At 42.4% G+C, this 19947-nt stretch overlaps 1 protein-coding gene across 2 annotated transcripts in view; it reads left to right on the top strand.

Annotated features, from left to right (window-relative positions):
• Positions 1 to 19755, top strand: part of PANX1 (pannexin 1) — a 28514-nt gene extending 8759 nt beyond the window's left edge. Inside the window, exons 2-6 of one of the 2 annotated variants that reach the window (XR_008575433.1) lie at positions 1694 to 1833; positions 11296 to 11519; positions 12530 to 13200; positions 15153 to 16372; positions 18903 to 19755. Coding sequence is in view for 1 of the 2 variants with exons in the window: in XM_054812925.1 (XP_054668900.1) it covers positions 1694 to 1833; positions 11296 to 11519; positions 12530 to 13200; positions 15153 to 15238 (1121 nt within the window). In the remaining variant the exon portion in view is untranslated. Of the gene's footprint in view, positions 1 to 1693; positions 1834 to 11295; positions 11520 to 12529; positions 13201 to 15152; positions 17556 to 18902 lie in introns of those variants that run through there. The other variant, XM_054812925.1, reaches the window with a different exon arrangement.
• The last annotated feature ends 192 nt before the right edge of the window (positions 19756 to 19947 follow it).

Raw genomic sequence — 19947 nt, 5'->3', positions numbered from 1 at the left:
GAAGACACTCCAATTGCCTGCTCTTTTTTTTTCTTCTTCTTTTTCTTTTTTTCTTTTTTTTCCTTTTTTTTTTTTTTCTGCAGTGTTTTATTTCTTGAGCTTCCACAGCTAATGGCAGTTCTCTGGAAAGCAGAAACTCCTGAAGCTTTGAGAGAGTGCAAGTGCTTGTCTGGTGCCAACTTTGCTAAATCACATGAGCTCTGGTCTGATAAACAGTAATTTGTTTTCCATAAGGGAGGCTTGTGACAGGTCAAACCATGTCCTTATGATACTACAGCCTTAGAAATAATTATAATAGTGACTCATAAGGAAAGGCTTGTATTCATAATACTCTTTGACTATGCTACGTTGTAAAAAGGCTATATAAGTTACAAGGCAAATGTGGTCGGCTCCTGTTACAAAAGAAGTTCTTATTCTCTAAAAGCTAAACCAGCAAAAAGACACAAATGATACAATCTTATGTAAAATACTTTTTCCCTATAAAGCACACAGCGATGCCGTTAGCCCTAATTCTGATGAATGTATAAAGAAAAAAAACCAAGTAGCAATATTTCCCCCCTCTTGCTCTTTTGGTATTGGTGGTGTGTTGGAGGTTGCTCTTGGAAGAGGGATATTCATGGCAGAGCCATCTCCACTCTGTGTAATCACTTGGTGAAACCGCTATCCTGTTTCAGCATTTAGGAAAGCCTGCTGGAAACATGTGGGCTTTTTTGCTTCACTCCCAAAGCTTCAGAAAGAAAATCAAAACCCCTCATCCTGTTTCACTAGCTCTCATCCAAGGAACCACTGATAACTCCACATCTAATAACCACTGTTCCTCACTGAGGTATGCTGTAGTAAGACTCAACTGGTGCCTGTAGCTGGACAGAGCAGAATTTGTCCCTAAGGCTGAGGCTGGCTAAATAGCTGCTCTTGATGTTAATTAGTGCCCTGATCTTAATTTGAAGCTTCCAAGCAGCCGGAGGGGTGCTGGGAGTGAGCAGGGATGACGGTGGTACGCCTGATCCTGGGCACAGCACGTCACTGCGTTGGTGAGGAGGGGTCTGGCATCCTTTGGAGGTGTCCGGAGGCCAGAATTGCTCTGCCAGAGGTTACATGAGGAAATCCTTGCTTTCAAGTGTGTAACTTCAACCCCTCAAAACTCCTGCGCAGTCCCAGAGGCAGAAGAAGTGGCAGCACCTTGGGCCAAACTGGCCCTTGCAAGGACTGCTGGGCTGTGGGAATGGTGTTTGGGGCCTTGTTTCAATAAACGTGTGAGCGGTAGGTTGTGCATTTGGGAGACACAGTGGCATGATGGTACGTGATGGAAGCTGTTTCGTCGGGAAACCAGCCTTATCTGATCACACTTTAAACCCTTTGGCCAACCTGAGTCAAGTGCAAGCGAGAGAAACAGGTCTTGGAGGTCATGTTGCCCCCAAAATTTAAGAAAATAGGCCTAAAAGGCAGGTGCTTCTAATATACTATCTCAATCCTTAGGAGACATCAGAGGGTCCCTGTGGGAGTTTAACCCTTTGAGTGCAGTGGGAATTCAGTGACTCTCATCCCTGCAGAGCTGCTGTGTTTCGTTCAATCGCTTAATCTAATAGTTTTGCATACCGTGAAATCCCAAGTGTGAGCTTTTCTTCCTAAACTTGTTTTCTGGTTTTTTTAATCATCTTCCAAGGACCTGATAACTTTTGCTTTGTTTCCCCAGGTGCTCAGATAAGCTGTTTTGCACCCAGCTCCTTCTCCTGGCGACAAGCTGCTTACGTGGACTCCTACTGCTGGGCAGCCGTGCAGCAGAAGCAACCATCCCAGAACAACTTAGAAAACATTCCCCTGTGGCTGCATAAAGTATGTACAGATCACCTTCTCCTGGAAGAATTGTCCCCACATAGAAGCCTGCCTTTACCTTGCTTTTCTTGCTCTTCTCTACTGTAGTCCTTGGCTTTGGCTTAACTCCCTATTTTTAGAGAGAATGTTTTCTTTCCCTTACTTCCAAAGAGGGTAGTACTGGAGAAGGTATTTTCTGCTTTTAAAATAAAGGGTCTGTTGTGCTGTAATAACAAATATCACCAGTTATCTGACACAAGAGTAGTGTTAATGTTGCTGTGTTGCCCTGGAGCCGAGTGCCTCGCTTTAGCCAGGAACTATTTTAAAATCAGGATACAAGACACAACAGCTGCCCTAATGCTTGTATCAAAAGCTTACTTTAGGAAAATAGGATAGTAAAAGCATTTCATATTTTTATTGTATTACACTTGGCCAGTAATGGAGAGGAACTCATGGCAGATAGGCATTTTGGGAGACATGAAATTCATCACTGGTACCAACAGGTTTAACCCTGTTTTCAGTGTGCTCTTCTGAGCTTCCACAGGCTGTTCCCTTGCAAACTGTGAGCTGGGTAAAGCATCATCATACTGAATGCATAGTATGAGACTTATTTTATGGGTAAAAAGTGCAGTAGGTACTAAGATACTTGAGCTGGCTCAAAGCAGTTAGCCGAGCTTTGGCAGGAGTTACAAACTCTTGAGCAAAAGCCATGCCAATGCCTGGAGCTGACTCAAATTGAGAGGCAGCGTTGCCCTGCCCAGGCAGTGCTGATGCCAAAGTAAGAAATGCTGTTGGAGCTCTGCAAATTTGGGGTGTTGTGTGCTGCCTTCACCAGCCCTTTTATTACTTGCCCCAGCAAATAACTACCCTGGCACCTGGGAGCAGAGGAGAACTTGTTGTCAGAGGGAGCTCAGATCTGGGACCTGCAGCACCTGTATTTCTGGGTTTTGCTGGTGTATCCCGTACTTCAGCTTTTGTTATCCAGTCAGCTGGTGGTATCTCCTCTGAAAGACTTTTCAGGGCTGTCTCTGATTCGTTTGCTGACTCAAATCACTAGCTGTAAAGATTTACTACTGCCTTCTCCAGTTATCTCCATTCATAACCTTGATCCAATGGTCTTGCATTTCATGAATATTAAAGCCAGACTTGTTGGTTTCTAGCCTAAACTCTTCTCAGTTAGGGCCCGACTTCACTTCAGCGAGACCTTCTACAGAGGCTGGTCAGAGCTGCTGGGACATCTCACAATGCAGGCAGCTTGCATGGGTGGAAACTCCACCTGCAAACCTGGATACGTGTCTGCCTTTTTCTCTTGAGGGAATGAGTTCTTGTTACCCGATTTCTTTATGTTGAATTTTATGCCATAGTCACATGGTGATAGCTGTAAGTCTCCTAGTTTGCCAGCCATGGCTAATAACTTAAGTAGTCATACTTTTATGATGCAACCCATGTTATTTTGCTGACTGGTGCTGTCCCAGGAATTGATGCAGGGCCCTTCTTCCCACAGTTCCTCCATGATAGCTTAGTGGTATCTGATGTTTCCTTGTAAATACCCTGCCGAGTGGCTGCAAGAAGTTTGTCTGAACAGTTGAGTCAGAGCTTGTAGCAGATGCTGCAGATACTATTTGGAGACTAGTTATAATTAATATCCTTCTACTGGTTGTTCATCAACTTCCATGCTTATCAAGTTTCCAGGGAAGGACTCGTGTTACAGCTATTAGCACTGACCTTTGGTTCCCACTGTGATGGGAACATCTGAAGGTGTTTGGCTGTTGTTTGCATCCATAGCAAACAGCTGCCAGCTGGGTGGCTTGCCATGGAGAGCAATCGTTTCTGCAGGAAAACAGGGCTTGGGTTGTCTCCTGGTGTTGGCTGTGCGCTGCAAGGTACGTACAACCTCACTGCTCTGCAGATTTTGGCTAGATATAACCATTTTTTAAATGGCCAGAGCAGAGCCTTTGTGGGGCACAGTGATGTTAATGGACATGGGAGCCTTCCTAAACTCAGGTGGGAGGAGACTTGACTTGGCAGTGCGAGGGCAGGGATGCACGTAGAGGCGCAGCAAAGATCGTTAGGCCAAATTTTTCTTAAGATTAACACTTGAGGCTTTTTTCTGCTTTCTGAGCAGCATTGCATTTATTTGTAAAACATCTCAGGTTCTTTCTAATACTCTGACTCACTTAGCATCTCGCTATATTGGTGTGCTAGAAGGCCCCATAAGAAATGCTTAAGGAGGCGTTAGATTATGGTTTGAGGGATTGAAGTTGTAGGCCCCAATTCCTGATCAAAATGGGTGGATTTCCTTACGGCATGCTCCCCGTGCTCTGTCAGAAGTGCTGTCAAAGGTTTGCATCCTAGGGCAGTGCTTATTGTGGTATGGAGTGGAAGTAGGACCATGTAGCTCTTGGTGAAGAAGCCAACTTGCAGCAACTTGCCCTGCATTTGTTCTAGGCATCTGGTTGCTCTGAAGGATTATCAAAAGCCAGGTTGCATTACAGAAAAACTGCAACCTTCCCATTTCCCTCCTATTTCAGAGTACAGGTTGTGCTGGATTTTTTTGGTTTTTCAGTCATTAAAATGTGCGAACCGCATGAAGTTCAACAAGGCCAAGTGCAAGGACCTGCACGTGGGTCAGCGCAATCCCAAGCACAGCTATAGGCTGGGTGAGGAATGGATTGAAAGCAGCCCTGAGGAGAAGGACTTGGGGGTATTGATTGATGAGAAGCTCAACATGAGCCGGCAGTGTGCGCTTGCAGCCCAGAAAGCCAACCGTGTCCTGGGCTGCACCAAAAGAAGTGTGACCAGCAGGTCGAGGGAGGGGATCCTGCCCCTCTACTCCACTCTTGTGAGACCCCACCTGGAGTACTGTGTCCAGCTCTGGGGCCCCCAGTACAGGAGAGACATGGAGCTGTTGGAGCGAGTCCAGAGGAGGCCATGAAACTGATCAGAGGGCTGGAGCACCTCTCCTATGAGGACAGGCTGAGAGAGTTGGGGTTGTTCAGCCTGGAGAAGAGAAGGCTCTGGGGAGATCTAATTGCAGCTTACCAGTACCTGAAGGGGCCTACAGGAGAGATGGTGAGGGACTGTTTATCAGGGAGTGTAATTATGTAGTCAAATGCACAATTCAAGAAACAAACTATCTGCAAATAGATAAATGGAAAGAAGCGACTATCGTAGGTCTTGCATATATTCGTAGTTTAATGATAAGATTTCCTCCTCTTTGTCAGTGAAAAAGCTGACAAAATGCTTATATGGTTGAGTCCTCTGACAGGACTCATCTTCAGGTTTGTCATTGCTGAAACTTAGTCTGGTCGGGCTTTGCTCTTCTGCTGTCTCTGTTTTCTTCTGGGGTTTTCCATTCAGGCTTAATTCTTTCAAGAGGATTCTTGTATCTATCTGAAGTGGCAGAACAGAGACGTTGGTTTCTAAAGATGAGTGGGAAAGAGAGACGGACAGTGCTGATGTGGGATGGAAGAGTCATGGATTTGTTCCCTCTGTGCAGACAGTTTACTTCTTGTCTCTAAAGATGAGTGCTCCACCTGACAACTTATTTTGATAAAAATTAGCTTGATCTTTAACTGGATTAGAAACAAGCTTTTGGCCATTGTGAGTGGGCAGTCCTTGCAATCCAGTGGAAGACGAGGCCACACTGCGAAGCCTTTTTAATCTGTAGTGCACAGAGAAATTTAAGTTTTTAAGTTTTATCAAAACAAAGTAAGTGACAGGTGGGGTAAAAAAGGTCGTGGCAACCTTCAGAATGATGAGTCATTTGTAGCTCACGTTTCTGCCCTGAGAACCAATGAAACATCTCCCATCAACTCAAACAGGAATAGGATTGTATCCAGAGGGAGCTTGATACCTTTGCTTCTGGAAACATGTTATTGCTGCTGTTAGCCTGTTTGGGGGCTGGTGCCTTTGCTTAGGGTCTTCAGAGTGGCATATAGAAATTTGGAACTGAAGAAACAGACACTTTGCCATTATCTTATTTTTTAATCAGTGAAGACACTTCAGTGCTTCCTTCTTTGTTGCCATTCCAAGTATTTATTTGAATGTAGATGTTCACAAATTCTGTAAGACAAGAGTTGTTTTGAAAAACATACGTGCAGTTTATGCAAGTAATCTGCATGAGAGGAGCAAATACAGGCACTTAAATAAATGGTCATGACTTCTAAATTGTTCAGTGTGTTAGATGATAGATAGATTTCTAGAGTTTGGACTGCATCCATGCAGTTTATTTTTCTTCTCCGTTCATAGTAAGTAGTAGTGATTTAGAATTGCTCAACCTGTTTATGGTCAGTGATGTAAGAAAACAGCACACATCTATGAAATGTAAGCGCTTTGATGTGCATAAACTATTTGCTTTGATGATAACATTTATAGCTGCTTTTGCAACTGTAGAACACAGGACTGAAAACAATGTGTTCTGCTGAGATGGAGGATCAGGGCTCTGCTTTGTAACACTCCTGGACATCCTATTTCCTAAGCTCTCACTGTCCAGAAAGATCATGCTTTCTGTATTGCAGGGCTTGGTGGAGTGTTGTGCCACAGGCTACCAAACAGCCAGTGTCAGATCTGGTCCTCTTGTCTTTGACTGCCCGGTGGGATGTGTTGCTCTTGGAGTAACGTGAGACACAGAGAGGCACTAGTTCTGTTGTTCCCATTTCAGTTACTTGTTGCAGAGCAGTGATGGCTTTAGCCTGGAAGAAGAAATCCTTCTCTGCACAGATTTCTGCTCAGCTAAGGCTTGAATTTCAGTGTCTCATCAATACGGGTTAACAGGGGCTTTGGCCGTTTCTGGTGTTGTCAGACATGTCCTGCTCAGGTATCACGTGCTCTTGGCTTTCAGGAGGAGTAAGGGTATATAGCCTGTAATGTATGCAATGCTCAGAGGTCTGTCAAGTGAAATGAGCTGCAGCAGTACAGAATGAGGGCTTCCTAGTGCTCTGCTTCCTTGGGACCTTGCTGTCCCACACAGCGTGCCATCAGACTAGGGGACAAGCAAGGCAGGTGAACCTGCTTCCATCATCTTTACCTTTCAGGAGCTCAGCAATACATAGCAGAAAACATATAGGAAACTGTAGTTTGAGTCCCTGGTGCATGCACTACTAGTTTTGTCTGTCTCATGGTGAATACTAATTATACAGTATCTATGCCTAGTACCTTTCAGGAACTTGGATTAGCGTAGCTGAAGCTCTGCCATTCTGTTTTTGAGTGGCAAACTCATTGGGTCTTTGTCCTTTTCTCCTTGCAGCTGGGTGGAAGTGAAGGCTCAGGGCATCCACGTTGAAGCACAGGGTTGTAGCCGTCAATACACTTTCACTAATCAAGTTCAGAAAGGAGCATTTTGCACCACAGGATATTGTATCTCTTCTAATGTATCTGTTCTAATCTGCTTTCAGAGGACCTCTCTTCAGTTACGCAATCACATACCATCTTAAATCCAACACTGTGACCTTGCCATTGAAAAGGAACCTGATAATTAGACAGTAAAGGAAAAGCTAAGTTTTACTTTTAGGGCAGTATCTTTCCCTGGCATATCTTTGACCATTTAGTTCTTGAAGTCGATGACACTTCCCACTTAACATAAATTCTACTAAGTATCCAAGACTAAACTAGCATTTCCTTCTTGTGAATTTGGTGCCTTGGAAGTAAATACATAAACCATAAAAGAAAGGCATATGGCACATGCTTATCTATGTTGAAATACCACAGAGTCCTCTTCTTGAAATATGAAGTCCTTGTGTGTGACTGTAAAATGCAGTCAGATGAGCTGCATAATCCGAGTCTGTTGCTCTGAAACCTAGGACTCGTGCCAGATGACTTTGCATTTTCACTTCTGCTTGTTGGTTCAAGGCCTTAAATTTTAATGATTCAGAACAATTTCCTAGTTATCTAAGCCTACTGTTAACGAAGAGTCCAAGCGTATCTTTCATTTTTAAAAAAGCCAGAATCCGAGAAGGATGGAGTTGTGGATCAAGTGCTGTGGAAGGGCTGACAAATACAGCTTTTGTTTCCAAACAAAAAGAGCTGGACTAATGGTCACGCTGCTGCTCTGGTTTTGAGACCATTCAGAAAAGAGCTGCATAGTGTTTTCTCATGATGCCATAAGCTACAGCCTGGCAAGAGGATGCCCAGTAAACATGTGGCAAATGTGCCTTTGCCCCAGTGATGCTTCGAGGTGAAGAGGTAGCGGTGAAGGAGTCGGGGAGAGGAGGAGGTGCAAGGGAAGATGGCAGAGGCTGGTCTTCATTAGGCAACAGTCTGTGATGAGATGGGGGAGATGGGTGGGATTGGAGAAGGTCTGGGGCAGAGCAACAGGGCTGATGCCAATGTGCTACACAAGTGCAGAATGTGCCCACAGAGGCTTTTTCTAGGTATAAAGGAAGAGATGGGAACTGGGAGAATGGAGGTTTTGGGCTGTGACTTCAGTGTGTCAACTATATTGCCTCTTACAACATGTCTTATAGGCCTCAGGGTAAAGAGATCTCACGGATTAGTCAGATACTGCTGGTGGCATTTCCAGTTTTGAGGGTCAGAGAGGGAGTTCATAAATCCTCTGACGCCTGTAAAATTTCAAATGAGTGAGTAGTAAAGCTAACTGCTATAAACCAATGTGAGAAGCTTTGGCCGTTCCTTACTAATCAGATGTTTCTTTGTTGTTTCTTTCCACGCTTCTCACCAGTGGAAGAGTGCTAAGAGGTGTATGACACAGAAGTAACTGAAGTCAAACAGGCTTTGCAGCAATCTTATACAAACTGGCATTGGTTAAGGCCTATGGAAAAGGCATTGCAGCAGCTTAGAGGAGCTTAGATAAGTTTAAGCTGTGTTCATAGATAGATAATTTATATTTCTACATAATATAAAATTCAGAGGACTGAGAGAGCTTGGCTGTGAAACCATAAAGCTTTGTGTAGACCAAAGCATCCAGGACTTTGACCTGAGAGACCCAGTGGCATTGTCCACAGAGATAAATATGAAGGACAGATTCTTGAGCTGTTGAGTTTGAGTGGATGAGACGTCTACAAAAACACACTGGACACGCCAGAGCCTTACATCTCAATTGGAAAGGATAGATCTGGAAAAAAACCCGGATGGTCTGAGGTTATATCTGCTGTGCAGAAAGAGGGAAGAAAGGAAGTAGTGAGGGCAGAGTTCTGCACAGTTCCTGCAGGCTGCTGAGGGTAGGGGAAAGATCATGTCAAGGGTGCAGCAAGGAGAGCTGGGAGATGACAGCCACTAAGGACGTGTTTTTGAGAGAATGAGCTTGCTCAGTTCAGTCAAAAGCAGTTAGCAGTTCAGAAAGAAGAGCAGCACCCATACCCAAGGGTTGTCTTGGCTGCTAGTGTAGGTAAGAGCTCTGGAGAGAAGAAAATCCTGGCGATGACTGTAGACAATCCATTCAGTGAGCATGGTTCAGTGGTGCAGATTGTATGGATTCAGTGGAAGTGCTGGGCAGATTAGCAGTCCCCAGCAGTCCCCAGCAATTCCAGGAGATCAGAAGGAATCCCCTGGATTCTTCTGGCCTGTGAGATCAGTCCTCTGTGGTGGAGAGGCCACAGCTACGATAGAGCAGTGGGGGGTTGATGCTTGTTCCTTGCTGGTGAGAAAGAGCTACCTCTAGTGGGATGTACGGTATAATTACAGTCAACTCTGCTTTGCTAACTAGATTTCTGAAACAGTCTCATTACTGGTTAGCACATCCCTGCAGGATTTCCATTTCAGTTTTAAAGGTGAGCCTTTCTTGAAGTTTTCTTTCTTGAGGACTTATCTAGAGACTGAAGTAGCAATTTTGGCCAAGTTCAATTATGTTGCTACTGATGAGAAATGGTTAAAGTATGAATTTATAAGAAGTGTTGCAAGGGAAAGCTGACCTTTAAATACAGCATTCTCTGTTTTCTGTGGCTATTTAGTGCTTTTCATGGCTTTGTCTTACTGTGTGTCCCAAATTTCTGATGTGACTCCTATGTAGAGAACGTGTACGTCCAGAATGGTGGTTCATATTATGGTCTCCCGTTGCTCATGCAGTTCGTTTAAGAAGTCAGGTTTTATTTATGTGCTAATATGTTGTATGCATTCCTAGTATTAATAATAACATAGGATTTTGCTTTAATGGTAGGTCATATTAAAGGTAACTTTCCTGGATAAAATGTTCAATAACATCAAATTATTTATTTTATGCATACAAAACTTCAGTCTCTCTTGATTAATGCAGACGCAAGTTAACCTGTTAATATTAGGTCCAGATTCTCATCTTGTTAAATATCTACAAATGTAAGTGGAGCTGTTCCGTTTGCACTGATTAATGACTTCAGTCCAAGTTTCCTCTAAAATTTTCCATTGGCTTTTTCAATGAATGTGTGTGTGTGCGTGGCTGTAACATTTTAAGATGCCTTAAATCTGTTTCAAATTTGTTCACCACAACTAATTTAAAATTCTGTAGGAACTGATGCTGGATTTGAGTGAAGTGTGCTTACTGTCAAAAGTTGAATGTAGTGAATTAGAGGTTAGCCAAATTTGCAGTACATCTTATTAACTGCTTGTCTAACTAGATCTTACATCATGTCTCTGTAAGGGTAATGTTATGTATGAATGTACACCTTGCATGTAATGTCACAGTAGATAGGAATTGGCTTTTTTCCAGCAGCTGGAGGGAATTAGAGATTAAATCTCCTGGTGAAAAACTTCTACTCATTGATGACTGGAAGAAAGGTGGAAAGACTTCAAGCTGTTGTATTTTGTACCTGCTTCAGCCTTTTTCCTAAGCAATGGGGACTGCGTAAGGACTGACTTCGCAGTGCTGCATTAACACCAGACCATTCTGATGCCATGTGTTGGTTTCCATTTAGGTGTTACCTAAAAATATTTAAATATCCTTAAATATTACAACCATAGTTACATCTTTTACAGTTTCTGTATGTCGGGCACTCTGAACAGACGTGTGTCTTTGCAGGCAGATGCAGCGCTGTGAAGGGTCTATTCATTAACCTCCTGACAGCTAATGGGGAGTAGGAGAGATTTTGCTGGTGTTTGGAGTATTTTAGCTGCCATGAACAGTGGGGGACAGAGTTACGTGACACTATCCTCTTCTTCCAGTCAGCCTCTCTGCTAGCTGCTTTGGTTGCCTTTGCTATTTTTCGTTCCCCAGGTTAATGTTGCCTCTCTCTATTTCAACTCCAGCAGTGCAGCTCTGAATATGCAGTGAAAATGTTATCAGGATTGTGATACCTTTATCCTGCTTTTTTTTTTCTTTTTTTGGCAAAGCTCTAAGCAGTAGCAAGGTTACTGGAGCTGTCTGAAAAGAGATTTTTGCTTCCTTGCATGTCCCTGATAACCACAAAAGTGGGTTTTAATAAAAGCATTTAAGTAAAATTATAAGGAATTTAATAGGCTTATAGGGAATTTAATAGACTTACAGGGAATGATGGTGACTGGCTGACTTATTTTATATACAGGTGGAGGCTAATCTGAATTTTTTTCTCCCTTCAGTTCTTCCCCTACATCCTGCTGCTTGTCGCTATCCTGCTGTATCTACCATGTTTGTTCTGGCGCTTCACCGCAGCACCTCACCTTTCTTCAGATCTGAAATTTATTATGGAAGAACTTGACAAAGCCTATAACAGGGCAATCAAAGCTGCTAATAGCATCCGCAGCGGAGACCCCAGGGATCCTGCTGACTTGGTTCCAGCTGTTAATGAAAACTTGACACAGAGGTAAGATGCTGAGGCTTGGTTTTCTTTGCTCATTTCTTTAAGCTCTTAACAGATGTGACACCTGCAGTCTCTTAGAAATGTGTTGCAAATGTTTGCATGGTAAGCTCACACACTTTTAAATTTGGTTAAAAAATAGAAGACATCTGAAATCATTGCTGTGGGCACTTGGAGCTGGAACTTAAAACTTTCTTTCTTTGAAGAAAACATTTGATGAGCTCTTATTACCTGAGATGTCCTGATTTCTTTATTTGTAGTAGGTGTTAATTAGTTTTACCCACCACAGCATAAGAAAACAAGGATGGCTGCAGTTCTCGGTCCTCAATGTTCTTGGCAGTCTCTTACACACTGTGAGCAGCGTCTGTCACTTGTCATCCCCTGTCCTTTAAGATCTAGATCTCAAAGCTTCTGTTTAAAGAAAAAAAATATCCCCAAACCCCAAACACTAAAACCAACAAAAGCACAAAAAACCCTTTCTGATCAAACTGGTTATCTGTTCTAACCAGGCCCAGTTTCTGCTTCATCCTAGGTCAGGGTACCTGTTTGTCTTTGCATGTGGGGGTACAAGCAATGCAACGGGGAGTTAGGTCCATTCTTTAAAATGGGGAGTTAGGTCTTGACAACTAAAAAGCCTTCCAGTGTGCTATTACTGAAAAAGTACTTGGGAAGTCTGCTTTTCCTTGTGGATTTGCTTACTATACCTGTTTTTATTGGAAAAGAGCACAAATATTTTTTTGCTACGAGGGCAATACTTTTTTTCCATTTTCCAATGTTTGAGCTCTTTTGTCTCTGAAGTGGCTTTTCTGTATTAGAGTGTCAATATTCTTAATTTATCTGCTATTCTGTGTTTTTTCTATTGATTTTGATAGAACTACCCTTGATTTACCCCAGTAAGAGGGAATCCAATCTTGTGTCTATTTTAGAGCACTAGGTTTCTTTGAAATTTTAGGTAGGTGAATGCTGCAGCATCTGATCTATGTCATCTGTTGTTTTTTTTTTTCTCTCTCTTTCAGTTTATGGGAAATATCTGAAAGCCACTTTAAATACCCAATTGTGGAGCAGTACCTGAAGACAAAGAAGAATTCCAAATGCTTAATAATTAAATACATTATCTGCCGTTTACTCACTCTAGTAATTATTTTCATTGCATGCCTCTACCTGGGCTACTACATTAGCCTCTCCTCTTTGAGTGATGAGTTTCTTTGCACTATCAAAACTGGGATCTTAAAGAATGACACAACTGTTCCAGAAGTGGTTCAGTGCAAGCTTATTGCTGTTGGTGTCTTCAAGGTACTCAGCTATATTAACCTGCTAGTCTATCTTCTAGTGATGCCGTTGGTAGTGTATGCAATGTTTGTTCCGTGGAGGTGGAATTCAGGTATTCTCAAAGTGTATGAAATCCTGCCAACTTTCGATGTTCTGAAACTCAAGTCAAAGTGTTTTGATGACTTAAGCCTTTACCTCCTCTTTCTTGAGGAAAACGTGAGTGAACTTAAATCATTTAAATGCCTCAAAGTGCTGGAGAACATTGCAGTTTCTGAGAAATTTGATGTCATGCAACTTTTGGTAAACCTTGGTACTATTAAGATGGATACCGTGGATGGGAAGCCAGGGACAGCTGTGTTGGAGAAGCCTGAAGAAACAACTACAGAAGAGCTGGGAAAAAATGCAACAGAGCTACAAGGTAAGGTGACCTGTTCTTTCTTTAAAAAGAAAAATCAAAGAAAGAAACACCACAAAACCACCACATCCAAACCTGCTGGCACAGAGAGATAAAGAATCTATTAAACCAAAACTTCATGCAAAACAAAGCAGGTTTCATCTAGGTGTGTACTCCTACCAAAAGCATTTTAATTTATTCTACAAGAAAATGGACCTGCCTAGACCTTGCTATGTTGTCAGCAGTATAACTGCTATAACTTCACGTATGTGCCAGAAGATTGTGTTGTAAGTCAGTGGCACAGGCTAGATGCCAAAGCGTCTCTTACGTTGGTGGTCCTTGCTGACGTGTTTCTAGCAGAGAGGCTTCAGCTGTCTGAACTTGAACTCCCTAAGACCACCTGCACAGTAGAAGAGCACTAGATTCATCTACAGTAGGTTGCTTGAAGAAGCTCCAGTGAGAAAACTGGTGATTTCAGGACTTTTTTTTTTTCTTTTTTTTTCAGAGGTTAGGTCAAAAGAGTAATAACTGCTGCTTCTGCTTTTCATTCAGGCTTTGACAGAAATCTTAGATTAATGTAAAAATAAGTCTCATGCTCAGAAATGCCGCTGACGAAGGAACAGAAAATGACAAAAGAAGGGAAGTGGGACTGGGGCCAGTGAACATGCTCCTGTTCCTTCTTATGCAGAGAGAGAGAAGGATCGACTGTAAAGTAATTTTTGCCAAAATGGCTTGAGTTGGTCTACATTAGTGAAGCTGTTCTCTGAATATTCCCAACTATTCCCAGACATGACCAGCTCTGAGCAATTGCTCTTATGTGAGATGTAGTCTTAGATTCTGTGCTAAAAAATGTGGCATATCTTAAATGTGATTCCAATTCCCTCCTCAACAGCAGAATTAAAGAAGAGAACCCCAAAACCCAGGGAGAGGCATAAAGGAATGGAAGAGCTTTCTTCCCATTTGATGTGAGCATGGCCGCTGTCGTAGCTGTCCCCACAGAAGCAGCAAGACACCAGTGCCTACATCCCCTAAATGAAGGAGTTGAGACTCTATGGGCTACTGCTTCACAGAGTCCTTCACTCATGGAAGTGAAGATGCTTTAAAACATTTAGCAGCTGACCTGACAAGGCAAGCACAATGCTGAGGGCACGAACTGTTTCAAAGGCAGGAAAACAATTAAATCTACTTTCTCTTCAGAAAGCTATTCCCTGTGCTTAATCAAAAAGACGCAGCAGCATCCAGAGGGTAGCTGTTCCTCTGTACTTTGGTCAAGCAGTTCTGGCAGGTTGAGGTTTGGAGGAGAAGTCAACTTATACAACAGGGGACTTCAGAACAAACAAGCAGAATTATTTTCAAACTAGAAGAAGCACTTCTGGCAGCCGGCTCTAGTACAGCAGTTTGGAGTAATTCTGACAGAGAATAGTTTTCCTCTTAAATGTGTCCCTTTTTGAAATTACATGTAGGTGGGTTTTGGTAGGAGAATTTGAGAGTTCAAGGTCTCTGTCAAGGAGCTGAAAAAGCTAGTAGAAAATCTGCCTAATTTTTATATGAAAGCAGAACTTTCAAGACTGTTTTCATCTCACAAAAACACTTCAAAGTCTTGTTTTCCTCCAGAGCAGAACAAACTCACATTTGAAACTCTGTTAAAATGCCTTGCAGAAAGCAGCTGCCATTTCTCGACCAGCTCCGGCTGGTGCAAACTGTCTCCTTCTGCGTGGGTGCAGCTGCAGGCTGCGCTGTCTGTCAGCAAAGCTTCACCTGTGACTCATCGTCTTTTTTCTATCGCTAGTGGCATTGGCATGTTTTAATAAGTAACCATGTTTAACAAACCAGTGGTAGATGCTCACCCAGCAGCTCCAGCCTGGCGCAGGACAGCCAGCCCCGTGGCGCTCTCTTGGTGGCAGTTCCTTTGTAAACGAGAATGTGTTGAGCGGTTTGATGGCCCTTTCATTTCTAAAGGTTTAATTTCTCTTTAGTTTTGACAGATCATGATGCAAGTGGCAACGTGAGTTCGAGAGAAGATAAAAAACTTCGCCAAAGACTGATCGATTCTACATGCTGATGCTTCCCGGCCGCAGCAGGCAGGAGCTTCGTACTGCAGGAGGGCTTCTGCTCCTCCTTCACTGTGCTCAACACAAGGTGCTGCTCTTTGAGTGCAACCATCTTGATAGCCTACAATTCCTGGTTTACAGACTACTTCTTGTATAATAATCAGCAATCATGTACCTGAAAAAGCATGTTGTAGACTTTCATTATTTATTAAAAAAAAACCAACCCCAACACACAATGAACAACAGGAACAAAAAATTTCTATCATGAGTAACAAGTGTCATGCATTGAATGCAGTCAAAGCTGGCAGCAGGGAAGAGCTGGCACTACACTGTACAGGGATGGGAAATGTAACCCTGGAGATATCAAAAAGAGATGGCCGCATTGTGTTCTGAAATGTTGCTCTGCTGGGAGCAACCATCTCAATTCTAGGGTTTAAGTGAGGTGTTTTGGGCCTCTCTGCCTAGAAAAGGGGTTTTTTTGTTTTAATGAGTCTGGTTAATCTGTACCAGGTGGTGACTGGCCACTGATACTGGTTGTGTCTTCACAGGAAAAGTAGAGGTTGCTCTGTTTGACCTGAGATGTCTTGGTTAGCCATCTCAACGGTGCTGTCTGGGATTAATTTACTCGGCACTGATGGAAGAGAAACTACAAACAGGCTTAGTATAAGGGGGTACTGTAAATGTTAGCAAATTTGAATTTTCTACATATTCATAAATTAAAAATAATGTCTTAACACTTTTTTTTTTTTACAAAATGTAATAATATGTAAGCTAAATGTTAGTTCAATTTTTATTTCTCAGTTTTGGTCTTAGTTACTAACAAATCCGCCCTGGAGTTTGGACTGAAGATCAGTGAAGTTGGTTCCATTTTTGTAATGGTTTGTAGAAGTTGTTTTGTAATGGTTTGTAGAAGTTGTTTTGTAATGTTTGTATGCGTGGAATTTGTTTCAACATGTTTGTAGTATCAAATGCAATATTAGTTGTGCTGTCTTCCAAAACGCACTTGAGAAGACAGTCTTATTTGTGTTACAGTAGCGCCTGAGTGCCTCAGCAGAGCCAAGCGCCTGATAGCTGAAGTGAGGTAGATGTAAATATGATGAAAGGTTGTTCTTCCTGCACACTCTGTGACTTAATTTTAATTAAAGGTAAGACGCTGAAGTGGGTTGGAACAGACAAAAATGGGGAGTGTTTGTAAATTGGAAAACTGCCCTGGTTTGTTGTAGTGTTTGGGGAGAGTATCATTCAGCTTTAATATCGTCCCCCCTGCCCAGGACCTCTACCTTCAATGAACATTAAAATGACCTTTGTCTTGAATTTTAGATACAAGGTGAGGTGGGTGGGGGTTTAATCACCACAACGGCAGCATATATCTTTCACAGCTGTTACATGCTCACTTGTTTTCCTGTATGGTCCACATAACTGAAATGTCTTGCCTGTCACCTCTTCCAACTTGTCTTTTTAGACAAAGTGATACCTCTTTTATAGCTAGGTAGGACTTCCATTTTTTCAGTTCATCTGTGTCACCAGCTGTGGTGTTCTCGACTGTTAACGTTCTCCATGTGGCTGAGGATGAGGGGGGAAAAGAAGCAATCAGCGTTACCACCTTTGCACAGAACTGTTTATATGCTGCAGCAGATTTCAAAGGGATAGTGCACCTACTTGAAGTTGGCAGCTGTTGTTGAACGAGTGGATTCCTAAGTGCTGCCATACTCTACTTTGTGCTAGTATTACAAGAACTCTTTGGTTATTACATGGCTTTTGGCTAAGAAGCCTTATTGAAAAGAAAGTTGTTATAGCCAAAGTATTTTGCTACCTCTACATAGGACAGTAGCACAGCTGCAATCGTAATGCCTGTTGCATTACCAGCAAGAAACAGGGCTTGTGTTGGATACTGGTGGTCTGAGCTGCTCGATTTTACTGCCATACTTCTCCCAGCAAACCCCCAACCCCTCTAACCTATTCTAGATTGTTTCGGTCTGGCTGTGCCGATGTGTTGCTGGTGGTCCTTTAGATGTGGGTAATGCAGATGCACATTGTGCAGTGTGTGTTTTGAACAAGGAGCAATAGTGCAATACTAAAATTTTGTGATGTGGATGTGTTTGAACTGTGTAATGTGTAAGTAGAGTTCTTTGTCTTTAAAACTCAAAGCTCCTGAAAGCAACATGTCCATGTTTCTTGTTGGATATGAACCTAACTTTTACTAATTCCCCTTTTGTATTTAAAAATATGACTTGCTGCAGTAAATCTCTTGTTGTCTTCTAAAGTGCTCAATGAAACATGTATCAGTTGTTCTTGGTTATTTAAATAAAATCAGTTTTGTGAACTACAGCAGTGTGACTGAAGGTTCCAGGAACAGTCACATGTTGCCGTCTGAAAACCCGTAGTGCAACACATGTGGTCTGATGCTAAACCACAAGCAAACTTTTTGGACAGTAGCTATAACTGCATTCTTTTAATTTTTGTTCTCATAAAATTGTCAGCGCAACATGAATAGGTTCAAAATCTATTTAACCTTTTAAAACTGTTGAGAAAACATCAGCATGTGATAAATAACATATCTAATGTGAGTTACTATCAAAAATTGACCACAGTCTCAGCATGTTTGAGCTTTTCAGCTGTATCTTGCTGTTTTAAGATGTGTTTCTGCAGCTGCCCAGCTCAGTTCTACTTCTGTTTTAGTGGCACTGCTCCTGCTGTATTTTGCCATTTTCAGAAGATGAGCTAAATTCCAATTTAGGTCTTAAGGAAAAAGAGTCCATCTTCAGCCTCTTCCTCACTACACTCTTTCTAGAAACAGCTACATCCATCTGTCTTTTTTTAAATACCCCAGAAAGTAAAATGGCAATGTTGAGATTCAGGTTTGGTCCATGCCATCCTTTGTCTGACCCTACTGTCTCCATCACTTGGATATTAATAGTCCTCCCAACGCAGGAGACTCCCAACTAGCTCCTCTGCATGCTCTTTGCATGATAACACTGTTCAATGGCTCTTAGCTTTGCTACCTTGTGAGATTTAAAACTTGTGATATAAACTCCATTACAGAGAGAGAGTGAAATTGTTTATTCCGGTAGCAGATGGTGTGCCTCTGAAAGCAGCTGTACCCCGCTGCTTTTCCTCCTCTGGATGTTGTCAGTCACTTTCAGAATAAAGGGCATATTTTAGGTCCATATTTTGTTTCTCTTACTGGAAGCAGTGGGTGGTTTTTTAGTAGGAGTTTTGATGACCAATTTAGGGCCCAAGCCTTTTAATGACCCTACAAGCAAAGGATGTCCTGGCTGCACTTTGTGAACATGAAGATAGAAATCAGGTCATGAGTGGTTTTCTGAAGGTGTAGGTGGTAAGAAGGATTTAACCCCCACCACACCACCACCGCCACCATCTGCTGTCTACAGTGGCTTCGGTCTGCCTGGGTGAAAATTTTCTAAGAAGGAAGCCACTTGGTGTAAATCTTTATTTTTCAATGAGGAATGTCATGTTGCTGATATGAATAATCAAAATTATACTGTTGTGCTCTATGGACTAATTAGTTATCTAACTTTATCATACCTGTATCAACTAGACTTCCTCAGTAGTGTGCACAAGCCACAGGAAGCTCATAGTTTGTTATTCTTCACTGAGTTGCCATTAAGAAATGTAAGCTGATTTTATGATATTGGGTACTGATTTGATTTTTAGATTGTCTGAAGGGAAAATGGCATTGAAGCCACGCACGGGCACCTGCTCTAGAAGGGACAGCTGTAAAGCCAGGAGTGGTGTAGCTCAGCACCACTGCCTTGCCCACGGGCTGGGTGGCGATGGGGCACCAGCAGAAGCACAGAGACGTGCACAGGAGTGCGAGGAGGCTGAGCCGTGTCGACACGGGAGGATATTGAGCTGGATCACCGGTCTCTAACTGCTCTATTGAGCTTTGCACGTGTGTGCCAAGGAAGTGAATGCACTGTGTTAATACCTGCTCAGAAGTCTGGAACTGGCCTTTTTGGTGACTATGTAAGCTGGCTGTACGGCCCAAAATGGTGGGAGAGGACTTAAGAAAGAATTGGAGAAGTCTTGTGCAGATGCTTTGTCCCATGCTAACTGCGTCAACTCATCACATGCAACTCTTGAACTTTCACAGTGATATGATTGCTTCCATGCCCACGTTAAACCAGACTCCACAGGCATCAAAATCTGAATTGTCTGAATTGTTGTAAGGGATTTTATTAGTTATAATTGACCTTGATCCAAAGGAACTGTATATCATATATTCTTCTAATAGTGATGTTATAGAAATCTCTATGCAGTATGCCTAAAAAGCAGATGTCTGCATTTGACGGCTCCTGCTGTCATAGAAGTGCAGTATATTCTAATGTACTGAAGGAAATTAGGGATAGTTTGGACTTTACATACACCAAAAGGATTTTGTCAACCTGCCTTTCAGGTTTTTTTCTGTAGCTAGGATTGTATTGTAGACTTGCTTTTGAAGGCTCATAGGAACAGCCTTGTCCAACTTGTTTCTAGCCAGTGGATAAAACAATTATTGTATTTTAAAAGGTGAAGTATTATATCTGCCTTAAGGAATTCTGTAATTCTGCTTTTAATGAAGTTTAGACTGTATTCCCCTCAATAAGTGGTTGTCGTCTCTACAAAGGTGTTTTCATGCCACTACGACATTGCTTCAAGAACTCTATTGTTGCAAACAGAACAAGAGCGGATGAAAGAATTCCACAGTATTCTCAATGTC

This window comes from Grus americana, chromosome 1, assembly GCF_028858705.1.
Source record: "Grus americana isolate bGruAme1 chromosome 1, bGruAme1.mat, whole genome shotgun sequence".
NCBI classification, from domain to species: Eukaryota; Metazoa; Chordata; class Aves; order Gruiformes; family Gruidae; genus Grus; species Grus americana.
The sequence above is the reverse complement of the archived record's forward strand: the minus strand, read 5'-3'. Positions and strand labels throughout refer to the sequence as shown.